The 13,127-nt window shown below is 38.2% G+C and overlaps 1 protein-coding gene across 3 annotated transcripts in view; it reads left to right on the top strand.

The window, feature by feature from the left end:
- Positions 1-13,127, top strand: part of SCN2A (sodium voltage-gated channel alpha subunit 2) — a 139,905-nt gene that overhangs the window by 48,388 nt on the left and 78,390 nt on the right. For 2 of the 3 annotated variants that reach the window (XM_025275757.3, XM_044934488.2), the window contains exons 1-3: positions 3,322-3,444; positions 5,064-5,381; positions 6,270-6,388. In XM_025275757.3, the coding sequence (XP_025131542.1) occupies positions 5,115-5,381; positions 6,270-6,388 (386 nt within the window). In that variant the 5' untranslated portion in view covers positions 3,322-3,444; positions 5,064-5,114. Of the gene's footprint in view, positions 1-3,321; positions 3,445-5,063; positions 5,382-6,269; positions 6,389-13,127 lie in introns of those variants that run through there. The other variant, XM_025275753.3, reaches the window with a different exon arrangement.

The following is a 13,127-nucleotide window of genomic DNA, read 5'->3' as shown; positions in this document are numbered from 1 at the left end:
CATCATAGAGATTTGTAAAATATTTTATTGTGGTAGGACAAGTTACTCTGAGGAAGTAATCTAAATTTCTTGCCTGGTTTCTAAGTCTTTAAAATGATATACATGGAAGGCAATGAAACTTTTCCTAATGAAAATGATGAAGCTAGAAAATGATATATGTGTATAAACATACCCTCTATGCTCTCCATATATGTGTGTATATCAGTTCAGTTCAGTCACTCAGTCATGTCCAACTCTTTGCGACCCCATGAATCGCAGCACGCCAGGCCTCCCTGTCCATCACCAACTCCCGGAGTTCACACAGACTCACGTCCATCGAGTCAGTGATGCCATCCAGCCATCTCATCCTCTGTCATCATTCTTTCTGGAGTTATTTCTCCACTGATCTCCAGTAGCATATTGGGCACCTACTGACCTGGGGAGTTCCTCTTTCAGTATCCTATCATTTTGCCTTTTCATACTGTTCATGGGGTTCTCAAGGCAAGAATACTGAAGTGGTTTGCCATTCCCTTCTCCAGTGGACCACATTCTGTCAGATCTCTCCACCATGACCTGCCCGTCTTGGGTTGCCCCACGGGCATGGCTTAGTTTCATTGAGTTAGACAAGGCTGTGGTCCTAGTGATTAGATGGACTAGTTTTCTGTGAGTATGGTTTCAGTGTGTCTGCCCTCTGATGCCCTCTTGTAACACCTACACCTACACAAGCACACACAGAGCTACTTGAGTATTGAAACACTGCAAATACGACCACTCTGTGCCCAGCGAGCATACTTGTTTGCTTGTTTGTTTTTGTTGGCCAGAATCAACCCCCTTTTATTCCAGTAATAGTACACAAGCTCTGCATTTCAGGAATATTGCTGTACCACCACCACAATCCTCACTGTTCACAGGTTGCAAGTAGAACTTCCTCCTAGTTCCAGGATGAGGCATTGGCTTAGGAGAAGCCAATCAAAGCACAAAGCATGGCATCTCCCTGCACAGAGTGATTGCTTCAGGGATAAGCATGTGACCCAGCTGAAGCTAATGAGATGCAATGAGATTTTTTCTGGGTCTTTGTCCCTATTGGATTTAAATCTGGGATATTGGGAAGCCAGAGATGCTATAGCATCTTACTATAATAAGGAACAAAAAGCTATCAAAATAGAAGTTAGAGCCAAAGCATACAGCATAACTAGATTCTGGTAACATCATTGGGCTTCCAAAGCATTTATGCCTATAGCTAGCCTTAGACAACAAACCTTGACAATGAATCCCCATGTTCCTTTTCCTTTCTTTTCTTCTTTTTTCTCTCCTCCCTCTCTCCCTCCCCACTTTCCTCCCTCCATCCCTCCTCCTAATCTTTTCTTCTTCTTTTTTTTCTCGTTTCTTTCTTTCTCTTACCTAAGCCATTTTGGGTCATTCTTTTGCTTCTATTACCAAAAGAGACTTGCTAGAATGAATTACAGAATTATTTTTTGGCAGTATCTACTTCTTGCCCGTCTTAAACAGTTTTCCTAATGATACAAATGAACTTACCTGCGGAAGTAAAAGAAAAAGACTCATAGACTTAGAAAATACACTTTTGGTTGCCAGCAGAGGGGATAGTTAAGGAGTTTGGGAAGGTCATGTAACAACACTATGTTCACATGGAAAACCAACCTATTGTGTAGCATATGGAACTCTGCTCAATGTTATGTCCCAGCTTGGATGGGAGGGAGGCTTGGGGGAGAGTGGGTATGTGTGTGTGGGTGAATCCCTTTGCTGTGAACCTGAAGCTATCACAACATTGTTGGATCAGCTATACCCCAACACAAAGTGAAAAGTTTAAAGTTTGAAAAAAGAAAATCACAGGTCAAACACTTAAAAAAAAAAATACCCTTTCTAATGAAAATGGTGAAGCCAGAAAATATGCAAAAAATGTAGATGTGGTCAGTTGTGTCTGACTCTCTGAAACGCTATGGACTGTAGCCCACCAGGCCCCTCTGTCCATGGAATTTTCCAGGCAAGAATACTGGAGTGCATTGCCATTTTCTACTCCAGGGGATCTTCTAGACCCAGGGATTGAACCCTAGTCTCCTGTGTCTCCTACACTGGCAGGCGAGTTCATTACCACTAGCACTACAATTATGACTGTTTCTGATTATAATTGTTTCCTCTTACTGATTTTATTTAATCTTTATTTTAGGTTTACTTACATAAGCAGGTGTTTCGGTTTTTGTGTTGTTTATAATTGAATAATGGAGAAGACAATGGCACCCCACTCCGGTACTCTTACCTGGAAAATCCCATGGACGTAGGAGCCTAGTAGGCTGCAGTCCATGGGGTCGCTAAGAGTCAGATGCGACTGAGCGACTTCACTTTCACTTTTCCCTTTCATGCATTGGAGAGGGAAATGGCAACCCACTCCAGTGTTCTTGCCTGGAGAATCCCAGGGACGGGGGAGCCTGGTGGGCTGTCGTCGATGGGGTCGCACAGAGTCGGACACGACTGAAGTGACTTAGCAGTAGTATAATTGAATAAAGCTCACAGATTTTGAGTCTGAATCCTGATTGTGTGATTTGAGGTAACTTCCTAACCTCGATGTATTTCCTTTCTTAAATTTTCAAATAAGGATCATGAAAGCCTTTATGTGATGGACTTGTGGGCAGATGGAATGATATAGAATATGCAGACTCAGCCCAGTCAGTGACTGGCACATATTAGTCCTCAAATCTTAACTATGTTATTAATCTAAGTACTGGAATTTAGTCTCCTTTTGGCTTTCAGGTTTTCTGGTTGCTTTTCTGCCACTTAAATTAGAGATAAAATAAGATTGGTGTCCTATTAGTTTAATTTTATTTCTAGGGAAAGTTAGTTTAGCTAGCTCTTTGTTGAACTAGCAAGGGCCTTTATTGGATTTCAGAGACTCTGGGTCTGAGGTTAATGTTAAAATCCCATGTAGGTAAGACTTTCATTAATATAATTGCTGTTTTATAAGTTTTTACTTTTAGCCCTTTATTATTTGCCTTCTTTTTTACTTTGAATTATTTTTATCCATTCAGTGACTTTTGGCTTAGCATATAAAAAGCATGAACAGAAGCATTATTCATTAACAAAATTAGTGATTGAAACCGGCTAAGTCTTAACGTTCTAAGAAAAGCCTTTAGAAGATCAGAGCTCCATTACTGAGAGCTTTGAGCTGTTTCAAACACGCGTCTGTGTGTACATTGAGGGTTTTCTCGTCACAGCTCCTCTGCCCCCTAGCGGTAGCTATAATAATGCCATTTTGTAGTCCCCACACAGGAAATGCCTGGTCTTACTTCAGTTACCAGAATCCTTTCACAGGAAGTTAGGTGTGGTCTTTGAAGGAGAATTTTTAAAAAAAAATGAAAAAAAGAAAAAAAAAAGCATGATGGAATTTTAGCTGCAGTCTTCTTGGTGCCAGCTTATCAATCCTAAACTCTGGGTGTAAAAGACTCTGCAGGGGTAATGTTTTAATATTCTTATTATGCTTATTTTCTGTGATGCTTCTCTACCTTTACAGTAGAATCCTGGGGGAATCTGCAGAGGACCACTTTCATTTTGAAGCTGCTGGCTGCATGTTTTAGCATGTCTCTTCTGTTAGAGCATCCAGGCATGGCAGTTTCCTCCCTGAAGTGTGCCGGGACCTTCTTCATTCCTGTGCCTGTCACTAGGCATAAGGGTCTCCGGGGATGGGTGAGGAAAATGAGGGATGTTTTAGAGGCACTGGGATGCTAAGAGGGCAATCTGCTAGCTGGTGGCTGAAAGGTCCTGGTCTACTTCAAAAAAAAAAAAAATGTGGAAATGATGCAGTAATTATCTTATTTTAGATTTCCCTATTTGATCTGACATACGCTGCAGGAGTGACCTGGATATGAATGAATTTTACTCTTAGATAATGCACCTCATATAATTAAATGGTAATGCTCATTCCTGGAGGGTAAGGGTTAAAATGGACTGATATTTTACAAAGAAGGAAAATAGATAAGTGATTGTATATAGGCGGCATTCAGGAGTCAAGATTTTGGTTATATTGTTTCAGAAAGCACAGAAACTCTTGCCACTGATTCAGAGAGAACGTTTGAAATGATTGGTGTGCTCACTTAAATTATATATGCTAGCCCAATAAAATACGGTTAGAATATAGTAAAACCACATTTATGTTACCACAAAAACCAAAATAAATGGAGCTCATGTTAAAGATAAACTATCTTAAGCCTTATTTTTTCAAGTCCAAATCTGCTATGTGGATTTTTAAGAAATGGGCACCATTTGAGAAAATGAGCTCTCTCTACAGTATTTCCTAAGGTCCTGCAAATTCGTTAATTCAGGAAGCAATTACACTAACCAGCAGCAGGTGCTCAACCAGGGGGTCCAAGCTCCAGACCTCTGATGTGGGTGACTTCCTGCCTGGTTTGGCAGGAGCCAGGTCCCTTCCTGTGTAGCTTCCGAGCAATTCCAAATACAACCGGGCATCCCCTGCTCCTTCCCGCTCCTTGCGTTCAAGCAGAATCTACCTAGGTTTCCAGAGCCTGGCATTTCAGGATTTCCAGAGCTCTTCACCAGGTGCACTGATTTTCAAATCAGCTCTTTAACTGGGCCAAAAGGAACATGGAAAAAAAAATATGGAGAGATACATGCAAGATCTTCACACACCCCAGTTCTACAATTTTGAGTGATTATTCATCTCTTGTTATGGATCTCTGATATATTTTTTTTTTCCAGAAAGGATGCTGAAAAAGATGGCTGCCAAAATAATTCACACAAATGAAGCAGCAAGCACAAACCAGTATCCTCCATTTCTGAGCTCCGAGTTGGATATTTTCACTTAAAACATTTTGGGAGTGGGAGATTAGATTACCTCATAGACACCTACTGAATGTGAAAGATAGATCTCCATGCAAGCAGATGAATGCATGCAGGCGAATCCCCTGAATGCCAAGTGCAGCTTCCTTAGTAAAATATTACAGATAGCTTCGTTTATATGTATGATATCTCAATATCATGTCATTGCCCTTTTATCCTAATGACCATTGCTTTTTTTTCCCTCTCTGTCTTTCTCTCTCTCTCTGTTGTTTCCGTAGCACTTTCTTATGCAAGGAGCTAAACAGTGATTAAAGAAGCAGGATGAAAAGATGGCACAGTCAGTGCTGGTACCGCCAGGACCTGACAGCTTCCGCTTCTTTACCAGGGAATCCCTTGCTGCTATTGAACAACGCATTGCAGAAGAGAAAGCTAAGAGACCCAAACAAGAGCGCAAGGATGAGGATGATGAAAGTGGCCCAAAGCCAAATAGTGACTTGGAAGCAGGAAAATCCCTTCCATTTATTTATGGAGACATTCCTCCAGAAATGGTGTCAGAGCCACTGGAGGATCTGGATCCCTATTATATCAATAAGAAAGTGAGTTCTTAGTCAAGTTGCCTTTATTTCCTCTACTTCCTAATTGCTTCTGGACTAGTGCCAGGCATGTTAGGTGAAGAATGTTGTGCCACCTCCCCTCTGTCTGAAGTATCACTATGGTAGTAATGGGCTTGACCATGCCATAGCCCCGTTGTCCTAGAGTCTTTGGGAAGCACTTATTTGAATCCACGGCCAGGACAGGCAGAGAGCTGAAAAAGCATCTTGCAGTGGGGGAAATGAGGAAGGGCAAAAGTCTGCTGACCTTACAGTGTGGTGAAGCAGAAAGTAAAGACAAGGAGTTCACTTTTTATGCATTAAAAACAATATCTCCAGGAGTAGTATCCAAAGTTTTCTTTACAATATCTAGCTCTACAAAAGGTACTTTGATCTTCAGCACATTTATTCCTTCACATCATAAATTTGGCCCATTCCATGGTTCCCTCAAGAAGAAATAAAAGCAGGTGACTTCTAAGTGCCCCCTAAAAGCATTTGATCAAATAGCACCTCCAGAAAACACTGAAGTTCCTGTGAGAAGGCTTTTATCAAATTGAAAAAGTAATCAAAGCCTCCTTCTTGAGCTCTTTGTGAATTATAAATACAGTTTGAAAATACTGATATTAAAACTTGATGGTGATGCTAAGTATTCCTATGGTAATGACTATATATTTTATTTATGTTCTTTAAATCCTCATATCTCTCACCAAATTAGGGGAGTTTATAGCATTCAGGAAGAGAAAATATGTAGCATCATGTCATATGTTGGTAGTTAGTATATTATTATTTTATAAAATCATATTTCTAAAAAAATTGTATCACTTTTTTCTCAAATTGTTCTGTTTTAATATTGCATTTCTAACTTCTGTTTTATGTGTTTGTTTTCTTTTTCAGACATTTATAGTATTGAATAAAGGGAAAGCAATCTCTCGATTCAGTGCCACCCCTGCCCTGTACATTTTAACTCCCTTCAACCCTATTAGAAAATTAGCTATTAAGATTTTGGTACATTCATATCCTTTTTTCAAATAGTCACTTATATGATTTTGCTCTTTGACTAACTTATTGAGTTGGGAATTTTTCAAAATGTATGTGGTTGGCAACATTATGTGCTCTTTCTTTTTTCCCTCTTCCTCAACAGTTTAGCGTTATTGCCAAATGGGATCATAGGTAAGTGAACCACTTTTCCCTATCTTCTAAGTATTTCTCCTCTCCTTGACTCACTACTTATTTCTTTCTTCCTCTGCTCCCTTCTGAATTGCCTACTACATCCAAGACTTCTTCATTAACTTTGACAGTGTTACCAGGCTCTCCTTTTATAAGTCTTCAGATTTTACAAGATTATATAATGGGTAAACTCTGTGAACTAATTTTATTTACTACTTTTACATTTGGAATATATCTGCATAATCTGAATTATACAATTTTATTTCTTTTGATCTTAATTTTTACTGCTTTCTGCTTTTCACTTTAGTATTTGAAAGCTTTGAGTTACAAATGTTTATAATTGTGATATGACTGTATATGCATTAGTCTTTCAATTATTTCTTCCAATTCTTTTCCCAAGTGTCATTTGCATTGATTTTCTATTTTATTTTTCTTTCTTTTTTTGGTCACTTGTTCCTGTGTTTTATTCAACTCATGGGTCCTGCTGCAGTTATCTCTTCCCACATACATTCTCATTTCATTCTTTATTCTCCTTATGAAGTATCTACTTCCTAGAAATGGAATTAATGACACCTTGGTGGGAGATCGTGATTTGATTTAAGTTAAATAGAGTAGTTGTAAATGAGAAGTTTTCTTCCAGACCAGGGACAGTGGTCTGACTGACAGCCAGGCCTGGAAAAACCAAGGAGGCAAAGGTTTGGAAGACTGGGGGTATGTCAGTCAGGGACATTTATAGGAAGAACACAGAAGCCTTGGGATAAGGAACAGATACACGTCAGGAACCAGAGATAAGGAAGGGGAAACTGAAACTTAAGCAAAGTCTCAGATAGGACAACTTTAAATTTTGTTTCCTAATTAGAAAGAGTCATTGCCTTTGATTTACAACATGGTCAGTCCAGGGCCTGCTTCAAGGCTTACAGTGTAAAAGCTTACTTTCCCTAGCAGGCCTAGAAAATAATTCAATTTGATATGGTAGGGAATTAGATAAGATAAGAAATTCAGGAGATAGAATAAACTTGATACAGGGGACTCATCTCAGTTCTGGGTGTTGGGCTGTAAAGCATGTCCCCAGACTTGCCTGGCAATGTGGCAAATGATGTCTGTAGAAGCACGGGGTTCTGGAATTCAGTTTCCTTTAACCTCTAGGTCATTCTTCTCCATTACCCCCAGGTTTTGCATAGACATATTTTAATTTCTTATTTATGTTTTAAGATTTAATAATTTTCTTGTGAGTTTTTTTAAGCAATAATGATTCCTTACTTCTGCTATTCAAATAAAAGAAACATTTTACAGAAAGAAAAAATGTCTTTGAATGAATAATAACCTTTAGGAATGAATAATAAAGTTGAGATTTAGATTTGAGTCTCGTGAACTATAAGTTATGGTCCATTATGATGTTTGAGTAGTTAAAATCTGTGCTCTGAATAAATCTTTCCATAAATTATGCATTGTATCTAAAAATAATTGTTCATCCCTATGTAATCACAATTTATACATGAAATCATGTCAAAAAATTCAGACTTAGCCCATTGCTCTGTTTATAGTAAATACTGGAAGAGTATGAATTGAAGAAGTAAGTGACAAATGAGTCAAGAAGTTAAATGATTAGATGCAAAACAAGTGACAAAATGGAAGCTTTGAAAAGGTCAGAAAAATCTATTTTGCCTTCAATATGAATGAAGAAATAACATTAAGAAAGCTCAGTATTAAAGAAAAAAGGCAGGACTGTTGTTGTTATTGTTGTTTTAACTTTTGTGGGGAGATAGCATATTTTTTTGAAAATTTCATGAAAGCTATTATATCATTGCCACTCCAGAAAATTCTAGGAGGTTAGGAGACCCAGAAATCTTAACATAAAGCCTTCTGGGAAAAGACTTCCAGTGGTAGAGGATGAAAGTAGTTTTAGAAGTTCTGATCGGAGACTCTGGGCATTGAAGACCAATTTTATGGTGGGCTCTCTTTAGGAATCAAGGTACGATTTGAATTTGAAGAATTTGAAAGTTTGCACTTACTTCCCAGAAGAAAGAAAACCTTCAAGGGGCACAGGTGTCAGGAAGTCTGCAGTGGTGTAAGTTGAAATGTGAAGGCAGCCAGATAAATCTAAGATTTGCTGAACTGAATGTTTGACTCTCCTAGAACCTTACAAGTGTTCTTGTAAGTGTTCTTGTAAGGAAACGTTTACACATTTCCTCTAACGCAGAAAAGTAGATTTTTAAAAAATCTCTGATTGCCTGAACTAAACTATTCTATCTCAGCTATCTTACCTTGGAGTAGAAATAGACACATTCTTTGGTCTTTTGGTGATAATGCACATTTGACTGTATGTCCTAGTAAACTTTGCTGTAAATAATACTGGACAGTGGCAGGTAACTTTCTCAGTGACTTTGTCTTATTCCTCACAATGCACATCCTAAGCTCAAGTCCTGGTTTTCTAATTTTAAGTGCTTTTTGCTACAAGATAAAAATGCTTGAGGTTGCTATCTGCATTTTAGGCACAGTTAAGAGGGCATTGTGTATTCATTATCATTAGTTTATAATCCATAAAATGGTCATTCACAGTAAAAAAAAAAAAATGGCATTTTCAACCTAGACTGGTATCTCTTTTTCCAATGAAAACCTTGACTTATTTCTTCAGGAGCTGTTATCTTCATTAGGCATTCTTGCATATCAAATTAGCTTTGTGTCTTGATTTTGGCAGAAAAATCTTACGCTTACTCTATTTTTGCCAGAGTATATTTTGAAAACTGAAAATGCTTTTGATGTGCCTATTATCTTGTTTTGATAGTTAAATAAAATATGGTTATGTTTTCTAGATAGTAAACAAGTTAGAAATTTATCCATATTCCTAAAATTTCCTATCAGAATTTTCAGTGTGTTGCATGTCAATTTTTTATTATTTTAGCTTAATGTGCACACTCTCCTTCACTTTGCATTTGTTATTCATTTCTTCATTCACAAATATTTACTAAGTACCTACTGTGTGGCAAATGTTCTTCTAGACACTGTGATGCAACATAGAACCTGCTAGTCCCTGTCAAGTAGCTGTATTCATGTGTATATGTGTGTTTGAGAGGAGAGAGATAATACAGTCAATTCAGCTAGTGTCAGCTAGTGATAAATGCTATCAATAAAAATAAAGCATAAACAGAGAAGAGTGGCAAGGTACTGTTTTAAATCATATGATCAGGGAAGTCCTCTCTGAAAAGATAGCATCTGAGTAAAGATCCAAAGGAAGTGAGGAAGTGCAACGTGGAAATCTAAGGAGAAAGGTGAATAGCAAATATGAAAGCAAAGGATGAACGTAGAAGTGTACCTGGTGTATTTGAGGGTTAACCAGGAGCCCAGAGTGCCCGGAGGAGAGTGGGAAAGGTAGAGAGTAGAAGGGGATGAGGTCATTGAGAGTGGAGGTCAGGGCTGACATTGGAGGTGGTTGGTAAGACACCCAGTTTACCCTGAATGAGATGGAGAGAGAAGACCGGAGGGTTTTCAGCAAAAGAATGTCATCACCTGAGTCAGATTTGAAAACGATCACTCTGGCTGCTGTGTAGAGAACAGATTGCCTGAGGGGAAAGGGTGGAAGTAAGAAAGTAGATTGGGGGTTTACTGCCTTTATGAAGGCAGAGGATGCTGGTGGCTTTGGTGGAAACGATGAGGGTAGCAAATGTCATCAAATTAGTTGTGTTTTTCAGAAAAGCTGAAAGGTTATGCTGATCAATTGGATGTGGGGTGTGAGGGAATGAGCAGAACTAAGGAGGACTCTAGGTGTTTAGTATGGTCAAGAAAGAAAAGTGTAGCTCCTTGAGCTTGGGACAGACAACATTAGGTGGAGAGATATGCTGGGTAAAATCAACAGCTTGAATTTGAACATTTGTTTGTTTATTTGTTTTTGAGAAGCCCGTTAGACACTCAGTGGAGGAGCTGAGGTGTTAAATGGAATGCAGGTCTGGAGTTCAGGAAAGGGTTGGGCTGGAGGTAAAACTGTGAGACATGTAGTCATCATTATGTCGCTGTACAGATGGTATTTAAAGTGGTGACAAAGACCTAAAACAGTCCAAATCACACAGTAGTGCAGAACTGCCCATCATTCATACAGGTTAGGAAAGTGAAAAACAGATTTTGGAATCAGAAAACCTGGATTCAAACCCTACCTCTGAGATTTACTTATTGGCTCTATGACCTTGGTCCGAGTTACTCCAGATGTTTTGAATCTCACTTTGTCCATCTATATTTTGCGATCATAATTTAAACATTAGTAAGACTAACTATATAAGTACCTGACACTGTGACTAGCACTTGGTTGTTGTTCAGTCACTCAGTCATGTCTGACTCTTTGCAACTCTATGGGCTACCTGTCCTTCACTGTCTCCCTGAGTGTGCTCGAACTTATGTCCATTGAGTTGACGATGCCATCCAACCACCTCATCCTTTGTCACCTCCTTTTCCTCCTGCGCTCAGTCTTTCCCAGGAGCAGGGTCTTTTCCCAATGAGTTGGCTCTTCATATCTCGTGACCAAAGTATTGGAGCTTCAGCTTCAGCATTAGTCCTTCAGAGAATATTCAGGGTTGATACAGCACTTGGTAGGAACTTGATAACTTGTAGCTAGGACAGCTGTTCTTGGTAGTACTAGCTACAATTCTAGGAGCAAGTGCTGCAAGATTAGCAAAGAAACAGTCTCATATTATTTAAGGAATTCCACAAACAGATTCTGTACAAATCTCTAGTCTCTTGAGGCTTGATTTTGCAAACAGAAGGTTTATACAGCACCAGAGTTAGAAGCTGTTGAGTGATGGAAACATAATGTGGTCAGTCCCAACCACAATCTCACTTTGCAGATGAGTTCATTGAGGCCCAGACATGTTTAGTCACTGTTTTATAAGACTACATTTTATATAAGTGGCAAGGCCAGAACTTCAGACTTAGCCTTTGATTATCAGCCCAGTATGCTTTGCAGTTTCTATCTCACAGAAACTGCAGTTTCTATCTATCTTTGCTGTTTCTACCTAACAGATTTCTAAACCCTCAGGTATAAATTATGTATTAGGGGTATATAATTTATCTACCTGTGCTTCTATGTATCTCAAAGGTTGTTTTCAGTGGCTCCAACTTACTAATTCATGAACTAGGAAGTGAGCTTTCTAGCTCACCCCAAAATTATATGGTATCTATTAGAAATCAAAAACAACATGGTTTTCTGTAAAATATTATAGAGGTCTGTGGGAAAGGAGGGTGAACAACTTACTGTTTCTGTTTCTCCTGCTTTCAATGCTCAAAAGTTACCACGTGTCATCACTTGGTTAGGAATTTGTTAATAACAAAATTAAACAACTCAAGAGTTAACAGTATATATGTGACATTTAGTTGACATTTCTGCTGCCTTGCAAATATCTATGACTAGGTAGAAAAAGACCTATCTTACTTTGCTTAAATTCTCTATGTTAGAAATCTCTTAGATACAACTATCTTCTGCCTCTAGTTCATATACATTTTAAGTAAAAAATGTCTCTGCAACTTCTCTGGATATTATGTATTATTACAAAATCCCTGAACAGAGCAATGTCTTTCCCTTCCTTAAGAAAACAAAGAGAAAAAAAAAGAAAACAAAAAAATGCCCTGTGTTTTTATATTTAATAAACAAATGATTAATAGTAATAAAGAAAACTATTCACTAAGAAAAGTATTGGTATTATTATCTGTATTTGCATAAGAAAACTGAGCCTTCAATTATTAACTTGCTGAAGCCCATGTGATTGGTAAAGGATGCATCTGATCCATAGTTTATCACTTTAAAACTCATGCTGCTGCATCCTACCCACGTGGATATAGGGGTAGGCATGCCAGTACTTTAATCATCTAGTTCCCAGGTCAGAGGTTATGTAAAGCATTTTCAATATGAATATGAAGAAGTCTTTCCTCATCATACACACAGGAAATATTTTAGACTTGCCAACTGACAGGTTACTACCAGTCAAAAGGTTAACACATTTTTATGAATACCTGGTATAGAGAAATTTTAGATTTAAAAAATCCTTTTTTTCTTGATATTATATGAGGTTACCCTGCCTCTATTTTTATTTGTATACAAAATCTCACAAGGAAATACTATTCTAGGATTCATTTGTTCTTCTGAAAAAATGTACTTTATGTGCTATATATTTAGAAAATAAATACATGCATTTTGGGCTTCCCTGGTGGCTCAGTAGTAAAGAACCCACCTGCCAATATAAGAGACAAGGGTTTAATCCCTGAGTCAGGAAGATTCCCCGGTGAAGGAAATGGTACCCTACTCTAGTATTCTTGCCTGGGAAATTCAGTGGACAGAAGAGTGTGGTGGGCTACATACAGTCCATGGGCTTGCAAAAGAGTTGGACACGACTTAATGACTAAACAACAAAAACATGCATTTTGTTACTAGTTCTGGCCCCTTGAAATCTGCCTTGATGTGGAATTTCTATATTTTTTCAGTGTATAGTATCACCAATACCACGTCTATACTTTTTTTTCATATTTGTATATTTGTTATCACTATCTAAAATCTTACTATTTCAATCACTCACCAGACTCCAGGTATCTTAAAGGTATGAGACT

The sequence above is a fragment of the Bubalus bubalis genome, chromosome 2 (assembly GCF_019923935.1).
Source record: "Bubalus bubalis isolate 160015118507 breed Murrah chromosome 2, NDDB_SH_1, whole genome shotgun sequence".
NCBI classification, from domain to species: Eukaryota; Metazoa; Chordata; class Mammalia; order Artiodactyla; family Bovidae; genus Bubalus; species Bubalus bubalis.
This window is presented reverse-complemented; position numbering and strand designations above follow the sequence as displayed.